The following is a 24,959-nucleotide window of genomic DNA, read 5'->3' as shown; positions in this document are numbered from 1 at the left end:
AGCCTGGGACAAAAGCTGGCCATATAACAAAATGATAGTGTATATCATTCATGTACATGTATTTCTATTCATACACTAAAGTTGTGTTTTGTGCTGCTGCTAATTTGGATTTCCTAATAGTGTGTTGTTGATTTTAACTGATTATAACTGGGTTTCAAAGGAGAACAGCCCCTGAGATATATATCATAAGGACACCTGTAAGGATATGTAATAATTTTACCTTTGACAGTATACACAGCCCCAAAGATCCCCTGTAGGGATTTGTAATAACTTACCTGTGACAGTATACACAGCCTCTGAGATCCCCATAACATGGGCACCTGTCCCAGTAGTGATTTGTAATAAATTACCTGTGATGGTATACACAGCCCCTGAGATCCCCTGTAGGGATTTGTAATAACTTACTTGTGACAGTATGCACAGCCCCAGAGATCCCTGTAGGGATTTGTAATAATTTACCTGTGACGGTATACACAGCCCTGAGATCCCTGTAGGGATTTCTAATAACTCACCTGTGACGGTATACACAACCCCTGATATCCCCTGTAGTGATTTGTAATAACTTTCTTGTGACGGTATACACAGCCCTGAGATCCCTGTAGGGATTTGTAATAGCTTACTTGTGACAGTATACACAGCTCCTGCGATCCCCTGTAGGGATTTGTAATAACTTATCTGTGACAGTATACACAGCCTCTGAGATCCCCTGTAGGGATTTGTAATAACTTACCTGTGACGGTATACACAGCCCCTGAGATCCCCTGTAGGGATTTCTAATAACTTACCTGTGATGGTATACACAGCCCCTGAAGTCCCCTGTAGGGATTTGTAATAACTTATTTGTGACGGTATACACAGCCCCTGAAATCCCTGTAAGGATTTGTAATAACTTACTTGTGACGGTATACACAGCCCCTGAGATCCCGAAAACAGGGGTACCTGTTGTTGTAGGGATTTGTAATAACTTACTTGTGACGGTATACACAGTACATGAGATCCCCTGTAGGGATTTGTAAAAACTTACCTGTGACGGTATACACAGCCCTTGAGATCTCCATAACAAGGACACCTGTTGCTGTAGGGATTTGTAATAACTTACCTGTGACGGTATACACAGCCCCAGAGATCCCCATGACAAGGGCAGCTGTCGTTGTATGGATTTCAAAGTAGAGGATAACTTCTCTCATGATAATTCCAAATGATTTGATAATTCCCATAATGATGAAATATGAAATAAAAACAGCTGAAAAAAAAACAACAATAGATCGGATGAAAACAAACAGTCTATTATGAAGCCCATTAGCTACAATGATTACTTGAGTCCATTTGCTTTAATAAAAGCATATGCATTTTACTAGGTAGCATAGTAGTCTTACTTAGATAACTAACTGACAAGCACAATGCATTGAAAAAAGAGGCCGATAGGCCACAAAACTCGCCTCCTCCCTGCTGTTCTTCAGAAGATTTCATAAAATTTTATAAAAGGAGTCCTCTTTATTCCAAATAGTTTCATTTTACAATGTAGTATCAATAGCTTGTTCACGTGTTTGGGGGGAAATCCATTTGAATGTTTTACATATACACACTATATACCAAAGTTTGACCCAACCCAGGAGTCAAACCTCTATCCCTGGGATCATGAAATTTACAATTTTGGTAGAGGCTTTCTTGCTCTACTTGACAATGTATTTAGTTTGTCTTACAGATGTCTGGTTGTAGAGAAGATTTTGGAATATCTGTAATTTTTGCAGTTGTTGCCCTGCCCTAAAAGCACTGGGGTGCGAGAGTCCTGAAATTTACAATTTAATGTCCCCTTTGTCCCAAAGATGCCTCATATCAAATTTGAAAATAATTGGAATCGTAGGTATCAAGAAGTTGAAAATATTCAATTGTTACCACACATTTAATCACTATGACCATATTGGTCCTACCCCACTACCAAAATGCCTACCTCTGGGGTTATGAAATTTACAATTTTGGTAAAGGACTACCTGCTCCTTCTAAATATTCATCAAGATTCTATTAAGTGTCAATAGCATTAAAGATGTCATTTAAATGTTTTAGTTTACGATACTGTATACAAGGCAATTGTTCGTGTCGTGAATCATTTTATTTTTATTTTTGTTGGGTTTTTTTTTTTATTGTTTTTGTTGTTGTTTTTGTACACATGTATATTTCACAATTATCCTGTATAGTGAATTTTGCTCCATGTTGTTTTCATAAATACACAGAAAATAATTGAACTCAAGATTTAGATTTGCCTAAAGTTGTTTCTTGTTACTTTAAAGTGATGAAGGAATTCATACTTCCTCAGCTTTAAAGCAAAAAGAGCGAAAATAAAAAGGATGAAGTTTACCTTGTAAACAGTACTGTGGTTATCTGTACTGTACTGTAGTTATCTGTACTGTACAGTAGTTATCTGTACTGTACTGTAGTTATCTGTACTGTACTGTAGTTATCTGTACTGTACTGTACTGTAGTTATCTGTACTGTACTGTAGTTATCTGTACTGTACTGTAGTTATCTGTACTGTACTGTAGTTATCTGTACTGTACTGTAGTTATCTGTACTGTACTGTAGTTATCTGTACTGTACTGTGGTTATCTGTACTGTACTGTAGTTATCTGTACTGTACTGTACTGTAGTTATATGTACTGTACTGTAGTTATCTGTACTGTACTGTATTGTAGTTATCTGTACTGTACTGTAGTTATCTGTACTGTACTGTAGTTATCTGTACTGTACTGTACTGTAGTTATCTGTACTGTACTGTAGTTATCTGTACTGTACTGTAGTTATCTGTACTGTACTGTAGTTATATGTACTGTACTGTAGTTATCTGTACTGTACTGTACTGTAGTTATCTGTACTGTACTGTAGTTATTTGTACTGTATTGTAGTTATCTGTACAGTACTGTGGTTATCTGTACTGTACTGTACTGTAGTTATCTGTACTGTACTGTAGTTATTTGTACTGTATTGTAGTTATCTGTACTGTACTGTAGTTATCTGTACTGTACTGTATTGTAGTTATCTGTACTGTACTGTAGTTATCTGTACTGTACTGTAGTTATCTGTACTGTACTGTAGTTATATGTACTGTACTGTAGTTATCTGTACTGTACTGTACTGTAGTTATCTGTACTGTACTGTAGTTATCTGTACTGTACTGTAGTTATCTGTACTGTACTGTCGTTATCTGTACTGTACTGTACTGTAGTTATCTGTACTGTACTGTACTGTAGTTATCTGTACTGTACTATAGTTATCTGTTTTGTACTGTAGTTATCTGTACTGTACTGTAGTTATCTGTACTGTACTGTCGTTATCTGTACTGTACTGTACTGTAGTTATCTGTACTGTACTGTAGCGATCTGTTTTGTACTGTAGTTATCTGTACTGTACTGTATTTATGTGATTTATACATGTTATAGAACAGTTATAGTGAAAACTTAACAGTACTGTGGTTATCTGATTTATACATGTTATAGAATAGTTATAGTGAAAACTTAACAGTACTCTGGTTATCTGATTTATACATGTTATAGAATAGTTATAGTGAAAACTTATCAGTACTGTGGTTATCTGATTTATACATGTTATAGAACAGTTAGAGTGAAAACTTAACAGTACTGTAGTTATCTGATTTATACATGTTATAGAACAGTTAGAGTGAAAACTTAACAGTACTGTGGTTATCTGATTTATACATGTTATAGAACAGTTAGAGTGAAAACTTAACAGTACTGTGGTTATCTGATTTATACATGTTATAGAACAGTTAGAGTGAAAACTTAACAGTACTGTGGTTATCTGATTTATACATGTTATAGAACAGTTAGAGTGAGAACTTAACAGTACTGTGGTTATCTGATTTATACATGTTATAGAACAGTTATAGTGAAAACTTAACAGTACTGTGGTTATCTGATTTATACATGTTATAGAATAGTTATAGTGAAAACTTAACAGTACTGTGGTTATCTGATTTATACATGTTATAGAACAGTTAGAGTGAAAACTTAACAGTACTGTGGTTATCTGATTTATACATGTTATAGAACAGTTAGAGTGAAAACTTAACAGTACTGTAGTTATCTGATTTATACATGTTATAGAACAGCTATAGTGAAAACTTAACAGTACTGTGGTTATCTGATTTATACATGTTATAGAACAGTTATAGTGAAAACTTAACAGTACTGTGGTTATCTGATTTATACATGTTATAGAACAGTTAGAGTGAAAACTTAACAGTACTGTGGTTATTTGATTTATACATGTTATAGAACAGTTAGAGTGAAAACTTAACAGTACTGTGGTTATCTGATTTATACATGTTATAGAACAGTTAGAGTGAGAACTTAACAGTACTGTGGTTATCTGATGTATACATGCTAATGAACAGTTATAGTGAAAACTTAACAGTACTGTGGTTATCTGATTTATACATGTTATAGAACAGTTAGAGTGAAAACTTAGCAGTACTGTGGTTATCTGATTTATACATGTTATAGAACAGCTATAGTGAAAACTTAACAGTACTCTGGTTATCTGATTTATACATGTTATAGAACAGTTAGAGTGAAAACTTAACAGTACTCTGGTTATCTGATTTATACATGTTATAGAACAGTTAGAGTGAAAACTTAACAGTACTGTGGTTATCTGATTTATACATGTTATAGAACAGTTAGAGTGAAAACTTAACAGTACTGTAGTTATCTGATTTATACATGTTATAGAACAGTTATAGTGAAAACTTAACAGTACTGTGGTTATCTGATTTATACATGTTATAGAACAGCCATAGTGAAAACTTAACAGTACTGTGGTTATCTGATTTATACATGTTATAGAACAGTTATAGTGAAAACTTAACAGTACTCTGGTTATCTGATTTTTACATGCTATAGAACAGTTAGAGTGAAAACTTAACAGTACTGTGGTTATCTGATTTATACATGTTATAGAACAGTTAGAGTGAAAACTTAACAGTACTGTGGTTATCTGATTTATACATGTTATAGAACAGTTATAGTGAAAACTTAACAGTACTGTGGTTATCTGATTTATACATGTTATAGAACAGTTAGAGTGAAAACTTAACAGTACTGTGGTTATCTGATTTATACATGTTATAGAACAGTTAGAGTGAAAACTTAACAGTACTGTGGTTATCTGATTTATACATGTTATAGAACAGTTAGAGTGAAAACTTATCAGTACTGTGGTTATCTGATTTATACATGTTATAGAACAGTTAGAGTGAAAACTTAACAGTACTGTGGTTATCTGATTTATACATGTTATAGAACAGTTATAGTGAAAACTTAACAGTACTGTGGTTATCTGATTTATACATGTTATAGAACAGTTAGAATGAGAACTTAACAGTACTCTGGTTATCTGATTTTTACATGCTATAGAACAGTTATAGTGAAAACTTAACAGTACTGTGGTTATCTGATTTATACATGTTATAGAACAGTTAGAGTGAGAACTTAACAGTACTCTGGTTATCTGATTTTTACATGCTATAGAACAGTTATAGTGAAAACTTAACAGTACTGTGGTTATCTGATTTATACATGTTATAGAACAGTTAGAGTGAAAACTTAACAGTACTGTGGTTATCTGATTTATACATGTTATAGAACAGTTAGAGTGAAAACTTAACAGTACTGTGGTTATCTGATTTATACATGTTATAGAACAGTTAGAGTGAAAACTTAACAGTACTGTGGTTATCTGATTTATACATGTTATAGAACAGTTAGAGTGAAAACTTAACAGTACTGTGGTTATCTGATTTATGAAAACTTAGAATGAATGGATAGCAAATGAACAGACCTCAATCATGTCAATCTCTCTAAATCTTGATGCTCACCAAATGCCACAACGAATGCCCAGCCTCGGTCAATAGGCGGTCCTGACATAATGACGGATTGAATAATTTCTTCAGCTAGCAATCGGTATTATGGTTTCTGAAGCTACAATATATTTTCAAATATGTATATATCCACGGTATCTTTAATTCAAATGAATTTAAGATTTTTTTTCTTTTTTTGGAATAATTGCGTTCATTAGTTATGTTATATTTATCGATATCATATACAGTAAATAAAACTTGATTAATAGGAAGTCACTAGTCGCTCCAAATTAAATGTTCCTTATATAACGTATATCATCTCTCTCCGTATTGAAAATTAGATAATGATTTTACTAATGTAATTGTAAACCGTTATGCCGAATAGTTGACAAAAGAGAAAATGAACGGTCGTTAACATTTTCGAAATTTGAACCTCAGTATAGCGAATGTGTTTATAACGGTAGTTTTTGTCCAGTGCGACAATTTAAAGGCAACATTTTAAATACACGTCGTTTCTCCTCGTCAAACGCAATAATCGAAAACATAATGCACTATATGAATGACAAACAGTAGAACTTGCTATATTGTAAACAGTGGCCTGATTTCTTGGACGTTGTCAGGTAGTGTACAACCTATGTGTAATTTCGGTAAGATGGTTTAAATCACAAGGGCGAGTCAATAAGTAGTCAGCCTATCCTATTTACGGTTGACCTAGACGGTCACAGTTTTCATGCCTTATTTCAATACATGCTTTATACCTGGGTACAAAATTGCACCCGTATCGAGGCATACTTTAGTAAGATATTGAATGTCAAACGTGGCTAGTGAGGCATGCTTTTCATTTAAAGTTGAGTACCGTGCTATAATTTGGTATTTGTATTTAAAAGATAAAACAGGCAAGGAAATACAAGGCGAGTTAGCCGATGTTTATGGGTCTTCTGTACCATCTTATGTTCAGGTTAAATTCTGGATAGAGTAATTTAACCCTCTCTCTACCGTATCGGTCAATATGACCGATAGCGCGTAAAAACAGGGCTACGCAAAAGGAGTGTCTATAAATCTTTGAAACTACGGACGTAATATATATGTTTTATATATCATATTTTTGGAAATTTTCTATATTTTTGAACTATGCAAAAATCAATTGAATAAATAAAGCCATTAAATTAAAAAAAGCATTTAAAATGAAAGATGACTTCGTCTAAATATGACGCAACGCTTTGTCGCAAGGCCATTTCCCCCCTCGCTATGATTTTTTTCATTTTCCCTATGAATGCAATATTTTTTATATTTTTGAGAAGCATATATTCCCTGCTTTCAGTACATATAAAAATTATTTTTAATGCCTGGCAAAGTTATAAGAAAATAGCAATTTTTTGCACATATACGTTGTTTTACGATTTTATTTCTCAATGTTTAAACAGATCGGCGTTTTATCTATATTTATATATGGAAATAGGGAAAAGTAAATACATCCTGTAAAAGTAGAGGAAGTGTTCTTTTTGATGGACCCTTATTCATATTATAATTGCCCGTAGTTTTTATATTACGATAAAATGAAATGGGGACATGCTGCGCGGTTTTCTAAAAAATTAGCGACAAATCGACATGGCCAACAGCAATCGACGCGCGTCGCACAATAAAGTGGTGAAAACTATTTGTATTGTCCTTTTTTAGTAAATTCAGTACCTGTTGATACACTAAAACAACATACATACATGTATGAAATAATCAGCCTGGTATCTCTGCTTTTTTTTTTAAAAAGCATAAAACCAATATTGGTTTATAACAGTTATACAACCTACATGTAACTTCATAAAACACCTATTGAGAATGTTACATCGGCAGATTGAATTTAAAAAAGATAAATAAAGCACTTCAAATTCAGATATAAACGTTATATTTGTTCGGAATAGTAATAATTTTTTTCTCTGCCAAAGAAAGGAAAGAAAAAAGAAGTTCGCCTATATATAGCCTGTATACTTTTATCCGGATCGCGGGCCTCGCTGGGTTTTCTGAAAGTGTGCACGGAGAACACACGTGTTTCCGTTTCAACGAAAACAAACACAGCTTCACCGTGACTGTCACAGCGAACGCTTGTATTTTACATCTTTAAAACGACCTGATGTCAGAAGAAGATGCCCTGGATCTCCTGTTGCAGGATGACCCAAACGATCATGCATTCAGTATAAATACGTACATGTAAGTTGATGTAGCCACATAGGCCGACTAAAAAGGAAAAAAAAATGCGGTTTTGTTATGAAAAATTCACGATTAATTAACCGCGATTTGATACCATGCTTTGTCGTTTCATGAAAGAAAATATTTATATTTTATGATATCTAAAACAAGTGAATAACACCCTGTCCGGGTCCGGCAGTTTGATTAACACCCCCCCCCCCCCTTTCCCCCCCAGAATGATCTCCTTACCTGACGCGCGAGTGTAAGAAGGGGTTGTACTTAGTGTATAATGGGATGGGGTGGTTTTAATCAGACTGAGCATTCACGACCGTTGGTGAAAAGGCTATTTTCCAAGTTTTTTCCATGTTTATAAAAGAAATTATCTTTCTATGAAAAGAAAACACAATCTGTTAGGAAAACACAATTTGCATTATTGTAATGATAGAATTTATTATCATAATTTGAATTATTTTCTTTATTCTGTAACAGAAATAAAAACAAAATGTGTGTTAGGGCCAAAATGGGTGTGGGTTAACATTAATAAAAGTCTGATTATGACAGGCTAATGAAAAATCATATTGATTTCTCTTTTATCCAAATGCATGTATTTTATATACACTTAGTAGCTTATGACCATAAATTACATGTGATCCATACATGCTGGTACTTGTATGCTATGACCTGATAGGCACATGTCCCCTTCTTGCCGGCCTCCTCCGTGGCCGAGTGGTTAGAGCATTGCGCTCAAAATCACATGGCCTCTCACCTCTGTCGGCGCGGGTTTGAATCCCGTTCGCGCCGGTAAGTGAGAAAGTTTTCCCAGTTTACTTTCGAAAGATCGGTGGTCTCTCCCCAGGTATCTGGGTTCTCTCTTCCACCAATAAAAAAACTGGGTGCCACCAGATAACTGAAAAATTGTTGAGTTTGGCAGAAAACATCAATCAATCAATCCCCTTCTTGCCTAGAATTTCTCTAATTTCGACTAAATCCACAGCCCATCAGAGTACCATACAAGGGGATTTAGACACTGGGTACCATTAAGAAGCAATTATATTCAACTTTTATATCTGGGGTCATTCACTTTCCCTCAGAGTTTCAGTATTTTCGCTGGACCCTGTAGGTTTTAACCTGAATTTCTTCAGTATTTGCCCTCGTGTATAATATATGCTAGGCATAATGCAGATACCTACATGATACATATTTTTTTTTCATTACCCACTCTGCTACTCTCGCAATGTATAATAAAATATTCGATTCATTTCTAACACATGTATGCAATCCCTTACCTTATCTTTAAATAAATTTGAGTAAATAAATTTAAGTGCGAAACTGTTCCATGCTACCGTGAAACTTAGATTTTGCTTTTTAAACATAAACCAACAATTCTTAATTGTAATTTCTTTTCTTCTTTAAAAAGGGTATTGACATCCCAATATTTAGTGGGAAGTTCCCAGGTATCATCCGCTAGCGACAGTCTACTGACAAATCCAGACATGCATTGGAAGGATGCTGATGTGGAGGACACAGGAACACCTGATCCCAGAACTGTGGCATTTCATTCGGGGTGACAACCTGCCTTTCAGTTGGTATGACTCTTTGAGGTTGAATATAGGGTTTAATCAGTATAAATTTGATTAACATTCAAATAAATCCAGATAATACATTCACAATTGGAATCATGGCATTATGGTACACTGATATGTGTGTACCATTTTACTGGGGTTTTTTGGTTTTTTTTTGGTTTTTTTTTAAAAAAAAATTTTTGCTGCATAACTAGGGATCGTATACATACAAAATGAGATAATTTCTAATTAGTTTCTAATTATAAGGTATGACACGTTTTAAGGTATGGTGGCCAATACTGATTTTATTTGCAATTTTCTTTCAGATATGGGACCCTATTATTCGGAGAACTGCAGATTTTATGAAGCTGTTTTTGACAGAAGATTTGGTTTTCTCCATCTGTGTTGCCACCAACCATTATTCTGAGATAGTCATATCTAGGGGGAAGAGTTGCCATATACTTCCAAAGGAAGTTTGCAACCTCTCACTGAAGAGGAACTGTACAGGTATTACTAGTTTTAAAAACCGATATTGTGGCAATAATTTCCAGTTTCAAAAGAATAATAAAATGCATAGTAAAAAGATTACCTTTACCAAAATTAATCTGGCTGTGAATGTAACTCATTTATGAAATGTGTACTACAATTACCTCTGATAAAATTTCATAAGTAATTAAATGCATACTTTTCAGAGGGCTTTGATTATCGAAAACATTTACAGAGCCAATTTGAGTATTCAAAAGCTTTGACAATACATTAGTATTTAGGACTAAGTATTAAGAAATATTTTTTTCCAGATTTTTGTGCATTATCTTATACACGCCTGCTGTGAAGTTCCAGTCGATAGACAGATATTGGTCAACGCATGCCCCTGTCGGAACAACTCGTTATCAAGAATTATGTCTAGAAATAGGTTTCAAGAGGTTGAATATAAGAACATTTTTGTTAAATATGATGCAAGTACATTTAAATCTAGTGATTGAAAGTAAGTACTTGAACATTCGTTTATGTTGAACTTGGAGAGGAAAAATGGTTAGTACTTTTTGATAACATTTGATAAGGTGTTGTTGCTTAGCAACCAAATATAATTGAATAAAAAAATAGATTATTTTAGATTAACAATAACTGAAAGATCTTTGTTTTAATGTTACTTATACTTATTCTATTTAATGGAACATAATGGCAAAACGTCATATTATTAGAAAATGATCGACAAGTATATAAAGTACGAAGTTTCCATTTAATGACCTTTGACCTTAATTAATTCTCTTCATTATATTTTTTGTCAAAAACCTTTTAAAATGATTAAGATCTATTTAAAGATTATATTTTTAAAATAATGTGACATTTACTAATCATCATGGATTGTAATTACGTTTAAATTGTGTCGAATGGATGCAGAAAGGCAAATTATGGTCAAAATTGTACTATGAGTGTTGTTACTTAGCAACCAAAAATATTTGTTTGTCAATAAAATTGATTAGTTTGATTTTGTTCTTTTTGTAGTATATTAAAAGGCACATTAGATCATACATTTAGAATTTCCTATTTTTGACTCTAATCTAGTGAGAGGGGTTGTAATATATATATTTCAGAGAAAAAAGATTGCAAAAATGTGCACTTATATGACCTTTGACCCCGTAGACCTATTTGAGGTCATGGGATACATTGACAAATTTTATAAGAAATTGTTCCTTGTCCAATTCCTAACAAAATTATATGTCATATGCCTGTCCCAAATCGTGATACATGCAGATTTAAATCGATTTAAAAATACTGTCATTTAGTCTTTAAAAACCTCTAAAATGTGCCAGTAGAGAAAGGGTTAAACACGGTAGAACGTCTTTTGAAGATGAAGCCAGGTCTGGACGCCCACTGGATGCCACCGACGAAGAAATATGTAAGAAAGTTCGGGATCTTGTATACTCTGATAGGCAAATTCAGGTGGATGCAAGGTGAAGATAACGAACAGTGATCAATCTCATAACTCCTACAATCAATACAAAATAGATAGTTGGGCAAACACGGACCCCTGGACACACCAGAGGTGGGATCAGGTGCCTAGGAGGAGAAAGCATCTTCTGTTGACCGGTCACACCCGCCGTAAGCCCCATATCCTTATCAGGTAATGCCTGTGTCACATTACTAGCGGGTACCGGGCGAGGTATAGGTATCGGTGGGGGACCTGTCAAGATCTAACACCGTAGGGACACATTTCCAAGTCTGCCGGGTGATTAGCTCTCCTCATATACCGCCCGCACCTCGGGCGGGACAAGGAAGGCAGCCGTATGTTTACCGGGCGGGGAGCGTATGGAATGATGGTGTTGGTGGCCGCCCGATATCCGTAAGGTTATCGGTAGGTAACCGGGAGGGGTACGTCCGGTACCCATACGGACATCGTACGGACTAGGTACCCCCGTGCGGTCACCGCTCGGACACCTGAGGGGTATCGGATGAAGCCCGGACGATGTCCGTTCTGAGAACATCCGGGTATCGTTCGGTGACCTTTGCCTTTTCATGCGTGTTAAGTGCAATTAAGGCAATTGCAAACTGGTGTATATATACCTATCGTCATCGTCATCATCTCCAACATCATCATCGACGCTGTTGCCATCAACATCGACATGGCCAATCCTCCGAGGCATCTGAGACTGCCGTTCCTACGTCTACAACTCGCTGAAGCACGTGAGCGTTATCTTACGATGGGGTTGACATCGCCAGGATTTAACTCCGCGCTAAAAGCTGCCGGTGGGGTATACGGGCCCTGAATGGCGTGTTCTCACCGCATGGTCCCCGGCCGGACACTTTTCAGATTTTGGCATTCTCAGGCCGCTCAGAACCCGCTACCTAGTCGGATACCTAATCGCAGTGTAATGTGACACAGGTATTAACGGGGTTATCCGCAGTCAAAATCAGTGTGCCAAGAACGGCCTAACAATCGGTATGAAACACGTCAGACAGCATTTGACCCAATGCGAGGTTGTATTGACGAACTAGATCGTTATAACGACCATAGAATTTGCGAAATGCTGACTTCAATCGAGACTGTTGAAATCCCTGTACCATCAACTTGTTTGTCAGTAGCTTACCTCGATTTAAAAACTGACTACACCCAGAACAAGCTCTTGCATATCGAATCAGTTGAGATATATAAACACCATATGCAGGTGATAATGGAATATTGCTACATAAATGTGGGAAGTTGACGATGGAGAAGCTGAAATCATCCCGTTTGTCATACAGTTGAGTTGTTAGTTTGCCGTTAATGTCTACTTTCAATAAAATATCTAAGTATGAAGCAGAAGTGGACGACTCTGTGGTGTCCTTTATTTCGAGCTCACAGGGATATATCAAATCGACATATGAATGAAAGTTATCATTGTTAATAGACAAAACGTCATCGATATATCTAAAAGTCGAATTGAAGGTCACAGCGAGATATTTTTTCTTCTCACATAGAAATTTTTGAATAAATTCTGCTTCATATGAATATAAAAACAGGTCAGCTAACAAAGGAGCACAATTCGTGCCCATGGGAATTCCAACAGACGGAAAAAATTAAGAACATCGAAATTTATCAGATGAATATCGTATTTAAAAATTTATCGATTTGTCTGATCGTTGATCTTGGGAGGGACTGTCCTTCGTTAAACGAGATGTATATAATGTAAAACTTATACGGTACCAATTTTGATGCACCAGATGCGCATTTTGACAAATAATGTCTCTTCAGTGATGCTCAACCGAAATTTTTGAAATCCGAAATAACAGGAAGATTTATGATGCAATCATAAATCTTCATAAAAGAATAAATATGGGCCTAGTTAAAACTATCAAACGCAATACTAAAACTGAACACCTACACAATCTTATGCTGATCATGTTGTAAACCAATCCACCGTATACAACGTCACATTTGAGGAGTCATCACTGTGGAGCATGAGGGCTCGACTCCGAAGCGGAGAAAACGCAGTATCACCGAGCATGAGATCGATTTTCTCATAATCTACACCATATTGCTGCAAACATCATATTGCATAGAGTGTGGTAGATATATTTTGATTATTCAAATTTGTCACCGAAATTCAGAAACCCCTACTTACCTCAAACACTTCGTACACGTTTCACGAGTAGGTCTACAAAGTTGAAATTGATGATTTAAAACCATCTTTCTCTGTCATTTCATCTCTCTGCCTACTTGATTTGTTTGATAGGGAGTATGTATATCCCGATATCATGATTGTTGATGATTATATCGCCCTTTTACTTACATTTCACATGTAATTTGCACAATATCTTACCAATTTGTAATGTGTCGCATGAGGGCTCAAATCTGGCATGCCGCAAGGAGTATGCTACATATATTTTACTGTATCGCCAGGTTTTGAAGTTTGACCTTTGGGCTGATTAACATTAAGTTTTCCATGATCCTTTTAATATCACATATTTGTCATTTTTCTTTTCATAATTCAGAATAAAATATGGTTGGAAAGAAGCACAATATTCCTACGAATATAATGAACAGTGGGCTATCGGCAAAACTGAAACTTAAAAGCTACAAAGTGTACCTAAATGTATTCCATCGAATTTATGTCCTGTAATCAAATAGCTCTCATCTGTTACCAAAAATACTTGCACACCATTGAAAGGTCGAACGCTAAACGAAGATCTTTTTTACACCAAAATCCCTGCATGTGTAAAACAAGCATTGCTGAATTGTATTTAAAAGGGGGATACCCACACGCCTGTAATTCTACCACGGTTATTGTAAAGATCACAGGAATACCGTGATCATTATTCTACGATATGCCTTCATACGTATGAACTGATCATGAGAAAATTGACACACATCTCGCTTGCTTGAGGTTTGCTAATACAACAATAAAGTTGATAACTGATAATTCAATTTTATAATCATAAAAATCTATCAATATATGTTGTAAAACAAATTCATAAATGACAGAAGAATATTTGCCATTCAGTGCAAACCAATCATCTGTATTTCTCGAGTCATACACATTTAAACATGGCGATTCACATAAAAGTTTTTCTTGAACTGTATTCAAAGCAATTGATATAACCTGTTAACTAAATACTTGAAATATTTTTTTTCAAAATAGATTTAGAATACCCCTACTAGCTCACCATTTGCGTCAGCAAAAAACAAATTGAATGTAGGCCGTTTCAATCTGCCATGACGTCATAGTCACCCAATTCGTATCTATATAGGAAAACGATCGGGTGTATAATTTTTAGCCGTAGTAGAATAGAAATAAAGTTCTTGTTGTCGTTTATCTTGGAGGATAACCTCCTTGGTCTCGAAATGTTGTTTGAAATAGAAAACCGTCGGTTTTTGAATTTTAAAACATTCTCAACTTCGTCGGTTATCCTGCAAGATACACGAAAATGAGATCATTATATCTTAAATATACTTTTCGTCGTACTTGTATAACTAGCGACCAAGCCGTGTGTGCAATTAACAGGGGTCCAACTCTTAATTTTGTATTGCTTATAAGAGTTATGAGATTCATCACTGTTCGTTATCTTCACTACCCTATACCTGTATTATTACTGCATATGTCAATATACATTAGGTATTCTGATAGGTAAGTACCCTGGGGTCATCCCAACCCTATTTCACGATTGTTGAAATATATTTAAAACAATTGAGATACTAACCCCCTAAACCAAATATATTCCTACTATATATAGACCTACTCGTGAAACGCGAACGAAGTGTTTGAGGTAAGTACGGGTTTCTGAAATTCGGTGACAAACATGAATAATCAAAATATATCTACCACACTCTATGCAATATGATGTTTGCAGAAATATGGTGTAGTTTATGAGAAAATCGATTTCATGCTCGGTGATACTGCGTTTTCTCCGCTTCGGAGTCGAGCCCTCATGCACCGCAGTGACGACTCCTCAAATGTGACGTTATATACGATGCAATCGCAAACTATTGGCTTCCCGGAAAGTCCCTAGAATGTGCGATTGGTTGTAGACCTAAGTGTCTATGATGTTGCCTCACTTCGTTCTGGAAATTTCCATAAAGTTGATTCAAAACTAAAATCACGGATTGAAGAAACGAACAGGCATATTTTATTTATTCAACAATTATCAAATCTTATTTCTTTTGTAAGATCAAAATCAAGCATCGAGACACAACAGATAAACTTCATATTGTATTATCTTTTACAAGTTGTCATTTATAAAAAAAGAAAACTGACTTAGATCCGCCAATGCGTTTTCACCGCTTTACTCTCATGTTACATGTATGTTATTTCAGGGTATTTCGAAATCGAAAGTAGCATCTGAATTAATTTTACGATATTTACTAAATAAAGTAAGATTTTATTGGCATAATCATGTTACTTAATTCGCCAATCAGATAATTTTGACGTTGTAGACGTTAACGGCATTTTTTTAACATTTAAGAAGTGTTAGTCTTTCTACCTGATAAAATGTATACACACCAGGATTCTGCCATTCTTTTTCTATGACACGTCAAACCCAATCCGTACAATATAATTAATTCCGGATTATATTGCAAGATCATAGCATATGAAATATTTTCCTTTTCATTCCGATTCAATTACAAAATAAAGCAAACGACTCAAATAACATGAGTACATACTGACCCAAAAATCATTTTCTAACATTAATATTCATGGGATTTCGGAATACATGCCTTCCGCCGTATGGATTATAAGCAAATATGAAAAACCTTTGCATTGAAATAAGAAAGCGTCTCCTTGCATTCTTTAAACGAGTGTTTTCCAAATTCTGAATGGCAAACAATAAAGATTGTCAAATAATAACACATTTAGATCACCTACTATCTAGTCATACTGCTTAAATATTCATTAATGCGTATTTGTTGTCATCAATGTAGCAAAAGTTATGGATTCTGCAAATAGATCCGAAGTGTTTGAGCATACCAGATGGTTAAGTCTTGCAAACTTCCGATGTAAATGTAGCTTATTTATCGTATTGTTCCGTGCAATATAGCATTTGTGCAACTACTAGTTATAAATGCAAGAAAAAGCCGTGACCTACCTTTCGGCGAATTTCGAAGCGAAGAAAATCGACTCCCTCTGGCGTTAAAAGCGACTCCCTCGTACTTTTTTGCGACTCCCCCAAAGTGACGGTTGGATACGGTGTATATGTCATGTAAAGATAAACTGCAATGATCTTATGGACCATATTCTGGTGGTATATGAGTGGTGAAAATGCTAACTTTCAACACTGTAGTGATTTAAATCTCTGTTGCATAAAAAACCCACATGTTTTCAACATCACTCGGACGCCATATTTGTTGTTTTGGTGTAAGTAAAATCTAAACCGAACCGAATCGAAATCCGGAATTTGTAATCGGTGCATTGAATCGAATGGTGTGAATCGCGGTGCACCGAAATTTTCGGTGCACCGCACAGCCCTAAAATTCACATATGCCTGACTGTACACATATTTTTTCTATACAGCTTCGTGGTACATGCAATTGATGATCTATTTTGCTACAAAGTTACAGTTACTAATACATTAGAAGTTAGTTATCGAGCGGTAATCAACATTTCAAAATATATAGTGTAGATTAGAGAATCACCCTGAAAACAAGCAAATACCTGTCAAAGACACAAAACAAACAAACAATAAAAAACTGCCTATCGATGTATTCACTTCTTTATGATAGCAAATAACAAACTGGTCGTGATAGCAAATAACAAACTGGTCGTGTTGAGTTCATCAGCATTATTTTCCTATGATATTCTCTCCTAAGTCCAAACTGTAAATACACAAGATAAAATCTGGATAATAGCAAAAACGTAGACTACTAAGTAGAATTATGATAAATGAATACTATATTCATATCTATATCTGAAAAGGGCTTCTCTATCAATCAATGGTCACGTGTACTTCCTCTTGACCGCGTGTTAAGCACACACTGAAGTTCGATCCCGACGTTTATACTCCGGTAATGTAATTGAATCTCGTAGGGTGAGAACGTTTTTAAGGTTTAATATTACGACACATCCTATAGTTAATGTTATATAACAGTAAGAAATGCTCAAATCAAATCATGCTTCCCAGTATTCACAAAGGTCACAGTGACCCAGTAAACAGTAGTATATTGAAACCAATGTAAAAATCCGAGTCACATGGAAGCTGTTAAAACGGTCAGTTTCCATACTTTCTTGCCGTCAGCTGTCAGTTCGTTATCAGTTGTTAGAAGAAACCTACACGGCTGGGAAGCTGTTTAAAACGGACACGTCATACCGTTGACAACTGTCCGTAAATTGTGAAAAGTCACTTTATCTTTCGTTTTGTTTTATCAGGTTTTGTTTCTTTCTTTTTCTTTAGAGGGGACTATTTTTCAAGATAGTGACTTCATACATATTCGGAATAATAATAATGACATGATGATAATAATGAAATTCATATAGCGCCCTATATGTGTATAAAACAAATTACTCTTTGCAGGGGTAAGAGGAGGAATGAAACGATAAACACAATTCAATGAAGTTAAATGACAGTATGGCATAAGATCTTATATCTGTAAAATTACGAAAATAAAAGCCTATAATTAAGATCAATGTCGATCACTATGCAAAGTATTAGAAATCAACGAAATAAAACATTAGAACATATAGAAATTTTGCATTAAAATACAAATTCCTGTACTGTGTAACATGCTTAAAAGTCAGGGAAAACAATTTAACAAAGTGGGTTTTTAACAGTTTTTTCAAAGTGTTAATGTCTTTTTAGCAACTTTAACATGGTGGGGAAGGCCATTCCACAAACCCGCTGCAGCCCATCTAAACGTGCGTTTTCAAAAGACTTTATACGAATGTTTGGCAGGGTGAGACTTAGTAATACCACATGGCTGCCAATGTGTTATCTTACCGTCATTATGCATCATGTTCTCCAAATTCGTATAATATACTGAAGTTTCATACGAAGTGCAAGGTGTAAATATGAACAAAGAGATATGTTGTTGATGTCGTCATTGGGATAATGAAATCTGCCGATAGCCATAATTCTAACAGTGACAACAAACTGATGCATCAATACACTGAATAGAACATTAATAATTTACGACACGATGAAGAAAACTAACTCAATTTCACAGATTAGATGTTGATTCCTGTCGCATACACCATCCCCAAAGAGGTACTGTAGGCCGTGGAAGAGTCCCACACAGTCCTCCCGGGCGAAAAAATTTGGATTGCTTCCGCCCCACTTCGTGTAGGTCGCCTGCGTATGACTACGGCTCCACACCCAGGTACCTTGCTCAGCAGCATCATTCAAATCAATCCAGAAGTCTTTAATATCAAACGACCCTACAAAGAATAGCATTACAATATGTTTTGTCTTAGATTGTACGATGAAAATGAGAACATAACGAACAGTGATACATTTTATAACTCCTGTAAGAAATGTAAAATAGAGAGTTGGGCAAACATTGTCCCTTTGATATACCAGAGGTGGGATAAAGTGCCTAGGAGGAGTAAGCATCCCCTGTCGACCGGTCACACCCACCATAAACCCTATATATATTGACAAGGTAAATGAAGTAATTCGTAATCAAAATCAATGTGCAAAGAAAGGCCTACCAATTGGTATGAAACACGTCAAAGAACATTTGACCCAATGAGACGATCAATTAATTTTCTGGAGTTACATTTTCGCAGTTTAAGAGAGAATAGCATGTTCTTTTGTTTTGATGTCGGGGTAGAATAAAAGAAAAAAAAATAACGTATTTGAAATTCTGTGTGAATTTCACAAAATTGTCTAAATGAAAGGTGAAGATAACGAACATTTATTAATCTCATAACTCCTATAAGCAATACAAAATATATAGTTGGGCAAACATGGACAAAATCAGTGTGCATAGAACAGTCTAACAATGGGTATGGAACACGTCAGGCAGCATTTGACCCAATGATAGGTTGTATTGACAATTAAATCGTCATTACGACCATAGAATTTGAGAAATGCTGAATTCAATCAAGACTTTTGAAACCCCTGTACCCCTAACTTGATTGTCAGTACATGTAGGTTGCTTTGATTTAAAAAACTGGCTATACGCAGGACAAGCTCTTGGGTATCGAATCAGTAGACCACCTGACTCCTTATGGTAAAATTATTCCTGAGCTTTTTCATTTTTACCCTCGATCTCGCGGATTTTCTGTATCAGAAAGTTGTGTTCATTCTCAGATTCAATAGTGACCAAGTGGGCGCCAATCACTTTACAAAATGTCTACAAATAAAAGTCACAGTTTCAAGTATACAGTTTTGGTACTGGTTCTATAATAGTAAAAGACTAGGGAAAGGAAAATTGTATATAAGTATACACTTACAATGGATTCTGGCCAGCTGAAATGTTGGTGAAGGAAGACATAACAAGAACCGTGATGTTTAATAAATCCATCAGGACATACAGCTGTACCGGAAGTGCAATGACCTAAAAAGATGCAGAAAATAGTGTGTCGTTAATCACGTTTTCTCCAAATCATTGAGTAAGTACGACTTAAAAAACCTACTGTTCAGTTTTTCTCATATACATCATGTATTAACACATGGTTTCAATGGAATTTAATTGCAGTAAATTTTACATTTCCATTTTGAATGGATTTTGAATGAGAGAGACACTTTACTTACTTAAACAGAAAAGTAAAAGGAGGTCCAGTAAGGCGCGCTTGGCCATTTTCACTTGTTATTGTTCGTACTTCTTATCATACTGCAAAATGATAAGACATAGAAGTGTATACCGTCATACCAACTGATAAGGCTCTGAAATTTAAAATGCTCCCTCTTGGTAAGTTAGATCACGGTGGTTGTGTATCAGTTATAAACATGGAGACAATGTCTGTCTTTAGAATGGTACTGTAGTAGTCACGTGCAGTGATGATCTCGTATGTGTTTGTGCTTTTTAGTGTAGTATCAATAATCAATAATGCATGTGATTAATCAATATTTACAAGCTTTTGACTGTGTGACCTGTGTTTTAGGTCTTGTCGTTGCTCTGGTTTCTTTAACACTGTGCGAGGGGCAACCGAACTGTCACTTTGGTTCAAAAGGTGTCACCTTTGGAGAGTCATGTTACAAATTTGTACATGAACATTTGAGCTGGCCAGAGGCCGTGGTGAGTAGTGTTTTGTGCCAGAAAGTGAAAATGATTCTTTTACAACAAATGGAGATATGTTTCTATATATACGCTATGTTAGTTTACTAGTGTCTGTATTGGAAATTAGGAGAAAGTTGAATTTTTTTCTGACAGACGTATTGTGTAGCACTTGGAGGCGAGTTGGTTCGCATCGAGTCGGCTGCAGAGCACAACTTCCTGATTCAAATTGCAAAGCAGTTGAAACAAAATGACAGTAAGAACAATTAAATCGAGTATAAACGAGATTGAAATGTGCTAAGAAATGAAATTTTCTGTATAATGGTTTTATTTTTAGCGTCATTTGATATAAAAGACTACTGGATCAACCTGTCTGATGTCATTGTGCAGGGAGAGTGGGCGTGGCTAGGAAACACGAGACTGGATGCTCCTAGTGACTCACCTAGCAACGAACTGGCTTCGTACGTTAGATGGGGTCCAACTCAACCGGACAACACTCCTAGAGAGGACTGCGTTGGACTGTGGCTTCAGGGAGATTTTCTGTTCGGGGATTGGCCTTGTAGTACTCGTTTACACGCTATATGCGAGGACAGGTAACTTGTTAAAATACTGGACGTAACTGTGCTACCTATCCAGTTTGTTTTTCTTTCATTCTTAGTTCACCAGAGTTGAAAACCCAAGGACGCTTTGTCTGTCCTCCGTCTGTCCGGAAACTTTTAACATTTTCGACTTCTTCTCTCTAACCACTGGACCAATTTCAATCGAACTTGGCATAAAGTATTCTCCGGTAGAGGAGATTCAAACTTTCTTCATATGAAGAACCATGCCCTCGTCCAAGAAGAGATAATCTACAAAAGGCAAACATAGGATGAAGTCGTTTAAAAATCTTCTAAAGAACCACGGAGCCAGAAAAGTTGAATTTATATCGATGCTTTCTGACCTACATGTAGTGTATATTCAAGTTTATTCCAATCATTGCCCCGGGGTAAGGTGGGTACCACAATAAGGGATCAAATTGTCACATGGGATTCATAGGGAAACATCTTTTCAAAATCTTGTTAAGAACAGCAGGGCAATGATTACTCATATTTACATGCAAGCTTTCTCAGGTGGTGCGGATTGAACATTGTTCAAATCATAACCACCGGGGGAAGGTTGAGGTTTCAAAAGGGGTTAAAGTTTTACATAATGATATGAAAGAAAACATTTATAAAAACTTCCATCTTAATAATAGCAAGGCCATGATTAATTATAATAATATATAAGGATCTTTAGGTTAAAGTTCCTTCAATTCCGGGGTCGAGTAACTGGACCATACTAAATAACAACGCAATGTTGTGTGGATTCAAGTTGTTTCCCCTTCAATTAACCCTGGGCTTAGGGTGGAGCATATTTTACATGTGTGAATTCAAGTTCGGTTATTCCTTGGCCATCTGGGGCTAGGCTTGGGCACAATATGAGGTCAAACGGTTTGATGGAAATACAGATTTGAATGAATTTTTTTTTTTTAAATCACAACCGCTGAACAATAGCAGGACCAGAGTGACCCCTTGGTGAACGATATACTCAATTAGTCTCTTAGTATACACTGTATATGACGGCGGGTGTGACTGGTCGACAGGGGATGCTTACTCCTCCTAGGCACCTGATCCCACCTCTGGTGTGTCCAGGGGTCCGTGTTTGCCCAACTCTCTATTTTGTATTGCTTGTAGGAGTTATGAGATTGATCACTGTTCGTTATCTTCACCTTGCATTATTATGACTAGTTTGAAGAGAAACGATACCATAGCACTCTTTATTAAAGGACACATCTCATGTTTTCAAAGTATACAACATTACATGCATTTCGTCTTCTTTATGCTTATAGTAATTAATTCTAATAGTTCGTTCGCCGAAATTTTGCGATAATGAACCACTTTACAGACTTAAATCTAAGCCCCGATTTCAAAAAGTCTAGTTAATTAGGTAGGTAGTCACGTGGTATAGTGACGTCACATGCGCCCTTCGGATTGTGAAAGTACTGCGAGATATTATTAAAAACTCAACTTTTAGGGGCCTAATTTATTTACCATGGGCAACATTTAAATCGATGTTGACAAATTGTCCGAGTTTTATATGTATTCGCCACCAGTACACACATATAACGATGTAAATACCAAAATATAGCGAGTAAAGCGTGTATGAAATCGGCAATATTGTGAGTAAATATTGTTTATATGGCTCGTTGTCTACAAACTGTTTGGTAATGTTATTCCTTTATACATCTGTAATTGACACTGTTTTTCTAAAATAAACAGTGCAATCATTATTTACTTTTCGATTAGACAAATTATGATACGTTAAATTGTTGACAACTAGGCCCTATGCCAAACTATTGTCACGAGTGCCTTTTGGAAAGAAAGAAAAAGACAGCACACACGCAAATCAATACAAATATTCAAATTTAAAGTGGTAATCACATTTTTTTATTTTGATAAAGCAATCTTATTACTATTTTTGAAGTGTGATCTGCACGTCTTTAGGAAGTACAAACGCACTCAAGATGCTATATATACGAATTCAATAAGGAAATAATTTTATAATTCAATTTAAAGTTACGAAATACAATATTCTATTATTTGTATAATTAAAAGTTCAATTATTTTGTATCTTTAATTTTTTGTTGTTGTAAATCTACCAGTTAGTAGAAGTTACATTGTATCGTTCCAAGGTGAAGGTCAGTTGATCCGAGTGTGTATTGAATTTGAAGAGCAAAACAGAATGTTATGCCATAGGCCTACCAGTGCTTATAGCTTCGATATATCCATTTTCTCGCAGTTTATCAGGGTCTCTGTCCAAGCGGTGTTTGAAAAGGTGACTGGGTGTGTTTTTTAAGGTAAAGTTCTTGCTCCAACAACAAAATTATCCACGTCTTTTTTCTCTTACCTTCCTTCGAAAAATTGAAACATACTCAGTCTAAATCCTTTCTACCGACAACTAGTACACCCGAGCACGGCACAAAACATCTTAATACGTTATTATTTACAGGCCGTTAACGTGATAATTGTTTTCTTGTCGATTAAATCTAATCTCTTTATGAAATGGCCAATAGATGTTTTCAAACCCGAGGGCGCATATGACGTCACACAAAATGGCGCGTAAACTAGCGAAAGAAAATATGCATATCGCAAGATTTGAATTTCATCGCTTTCAAACTCGAAAACTACGCAAAATATTTCATTTAAAACACATTTAAAGTAGTTTTAGGCATTTAAAGAGTTAATTTTCCTGAAAAAATGAAAAAGTTTAGAAACATGCGTTATGTCCTTTAAGAAAAGGTACTTAAAACTGTTGGTGAAAATAGTTGTTTTGAATACAGACGTTACTAAATGTATGTCGGTGAGTTTTCTTTCATTTTGAAATGTTGCTTGAATATAAGTCATTGGAAAAAAGTTACGGCAGAACACTTCTGCATCGTAATGTGTGACCTACTTTGGAAGCGCAAGTGCATAAAGGAGTACTGTCATATGTTCTGCTTGTCTGATCAGAGTCACGGTAACGCTGCCAATCTGCAATAATTAGTTCAAGCCTCGCATAGCATTCAATTGTTTTCGACGTTTCGGTAAATTTGAGTTTTGAATTTTAAATTATTGATGTGTATATTGTTATACATAACAATGCCCTTAATTTGAGATTATTTTTTCTTCCAGCATGGGACATTGACACTTGACAGCAAATATAAAAATGTATCTAAATGAAGATAAAAATAATTAACATGTCACAGAGTTACATACGAACATTTCAAAGAAATATTTCATTTTAGATTCTGTAGATACCTATAATCTATATAACGCTTTGTTTTTATTCGAACAAAATATAACATATTCTATACGATCAAGAGTTTATAAAAGTTTCGTACGAAATTTATATATATCATAGGCGGATCCAGGAATTTGTGAAAATGGATGTCTAACACTTTATCGTAATTTTCACAATCTCAACCCCCTGCCCCCATTTACACCCTTTGCTTGTGTACATAACATATCAGGGAGAACAGTTTTTATACACAAAAATGCTTAAGACCGGCGAACATTAAGTGGCAAGAAAATTAATGAAATATACAGCATTCATTATGTTAATCTGTTACACAGTCAAAACAATTGACGTCACAATGGGCGATCTAACGGGTGGGAACATTTTCCGGCACAGAATGAGGATTTTCTAAATGAAAGCGTTT

The 24,959-nt window shown here is 35.5% G+C and overlaps 3 protein-coding genes across 3 annotated transcripts in view; 1 reads left to right on the top strand and 2 right to left on the bottom strand.

Annotated features, from left to right (window-relative positions):
* Window positions 1-16,119, bottom strand: part of LOC125659831 (monocarboxylate transporter 12-like) — a 46,496-nt gene extending 30,377 nt beyond the window's left edge. Inside the window, exons 1-3 of the mRNA XM_056150459.1 lie at window positions 16,075-16,119; window positions 5,891-5,993; window positions 1,100-1,243 (exon numbers count right to left, since the gene is read on the bottom strand). Of these exons, the coding sequence (XP_056006434.1) occupies window positions 1,100-1,243; window positions 5,891-5,939 (193 nt within the window). The 5' untranslated portion in view covers window positions 5,940-5,993; window positions 16,075-16,119. The remainder of the gene's footprint in view (window positions 1-1,099; window positions 1,244-5,890; window positions 5,994-16,074) is intronic.
* Window positions 16,120-17,276: 1,157 nt separating this feature from the next.
* LOC125659832 (perlucin-like protein) lies at window positions 17,277-20,425 on the bottom strand. The gene is made up of 5 exons (XM_048891624.2): window positions 20,281-20,425; window positions 19,980-20,083; window positions 19,789-19,879; window positions 18,737-18,959; window positions 17,277-17,404 (listed from the first exon to the last, which is right to left on the bottom strand). Exons 1-5 carry the CDS (start codon window positions 20,324-20,326, stop codon window positions 17,371-17,373), a joined length of 498 nt encoding a protein of 165 aa, XP_048747581.1. The 5' UTR covers window positions 20,327-20,425; the 3' UTR covers window positions 17,277-17,370.
* LOC125659047 (perlucin-like protein) lies at window positions 20,378-24,500 on the top strand. Its single transcript, XM_048890590.2, has 5 exons — window positions 20,378-20,437; window positions 20,631-20,764; window positions 20,900-20,999; window positions 21,081-21,336; window positions 24,433-24,500. The coding sequence occupies exons 1-5, from the start codon at window positions 20,425-20,427 to the stop codon at window positions 24,443-24,445; spliced, it is 516 nt and encodes a 171-aa protein (XP_048746547.1). The 5' UTR covers window positions 20,378-20,424; the 3' UTR covers window positions 24,446-24,500.
* The last annotated feature ends 459 nt before the right edge of the window (window positions 24,501-24,959 follow it).

Source organism: Ostrea edulis, chromosome 9 (assembly GCF_947568905.1).
Source record: "Ostrea edulis chromosome 9, xbOstEdul1.1, whole genome shotgun sequence".
Classification (NCBI taxonomy): domain Eukaryota; kingdom Metazoa; phylum Mollusca; class Bivalvia; order Ostreida; family Ostreidae; genus Ostrea; species Ostrea edulis.
The sequence above is the reverse complement of the archived record's forward strand: the minus strand, read 5'-3'. Positions and strand labels throughout refer to the sequence as shown.

Coding starts and splice junctions, on each gene's coding strand:
- LOC125659832 (XM_048891624.2), bottom strand. CDS start 20,326: ATGGCCAAGCGCGCCTTACTGGACCTCCTTTTACTTTTCTGTTTAA. Junction 20,084..20,280: donor CCTTTTACTTTTCTGTTTAA/GTAAGTAAAGTG, acceptor GCATCTTTTTAG/GTCATTGCACTTCCGGTACA. Junction 17,405..18,736: donor CATCTAATCTGTGAAATTGA/GTTAGTTTTCTT, acceptor GTGTATTTACAG/TTTGGACTTAGGAGAGAATA.
- LOC125659047 (XM_048890590.2), top strand. Junction 20,765..20,899: donor TGAGCTGGCCAGAGGCCGTG/GTGAGTAGTGTT, acceptor TTTTTCTGACAG/ACGTATTGTGTAGCACTTGG. Junction 21,000..21,080: donor GCAGTTGAAACAAAATGACA/GTAAGAACAATT, acceptor TTTTATTTTTAG/CGTCATTTGATATAAAAGAC.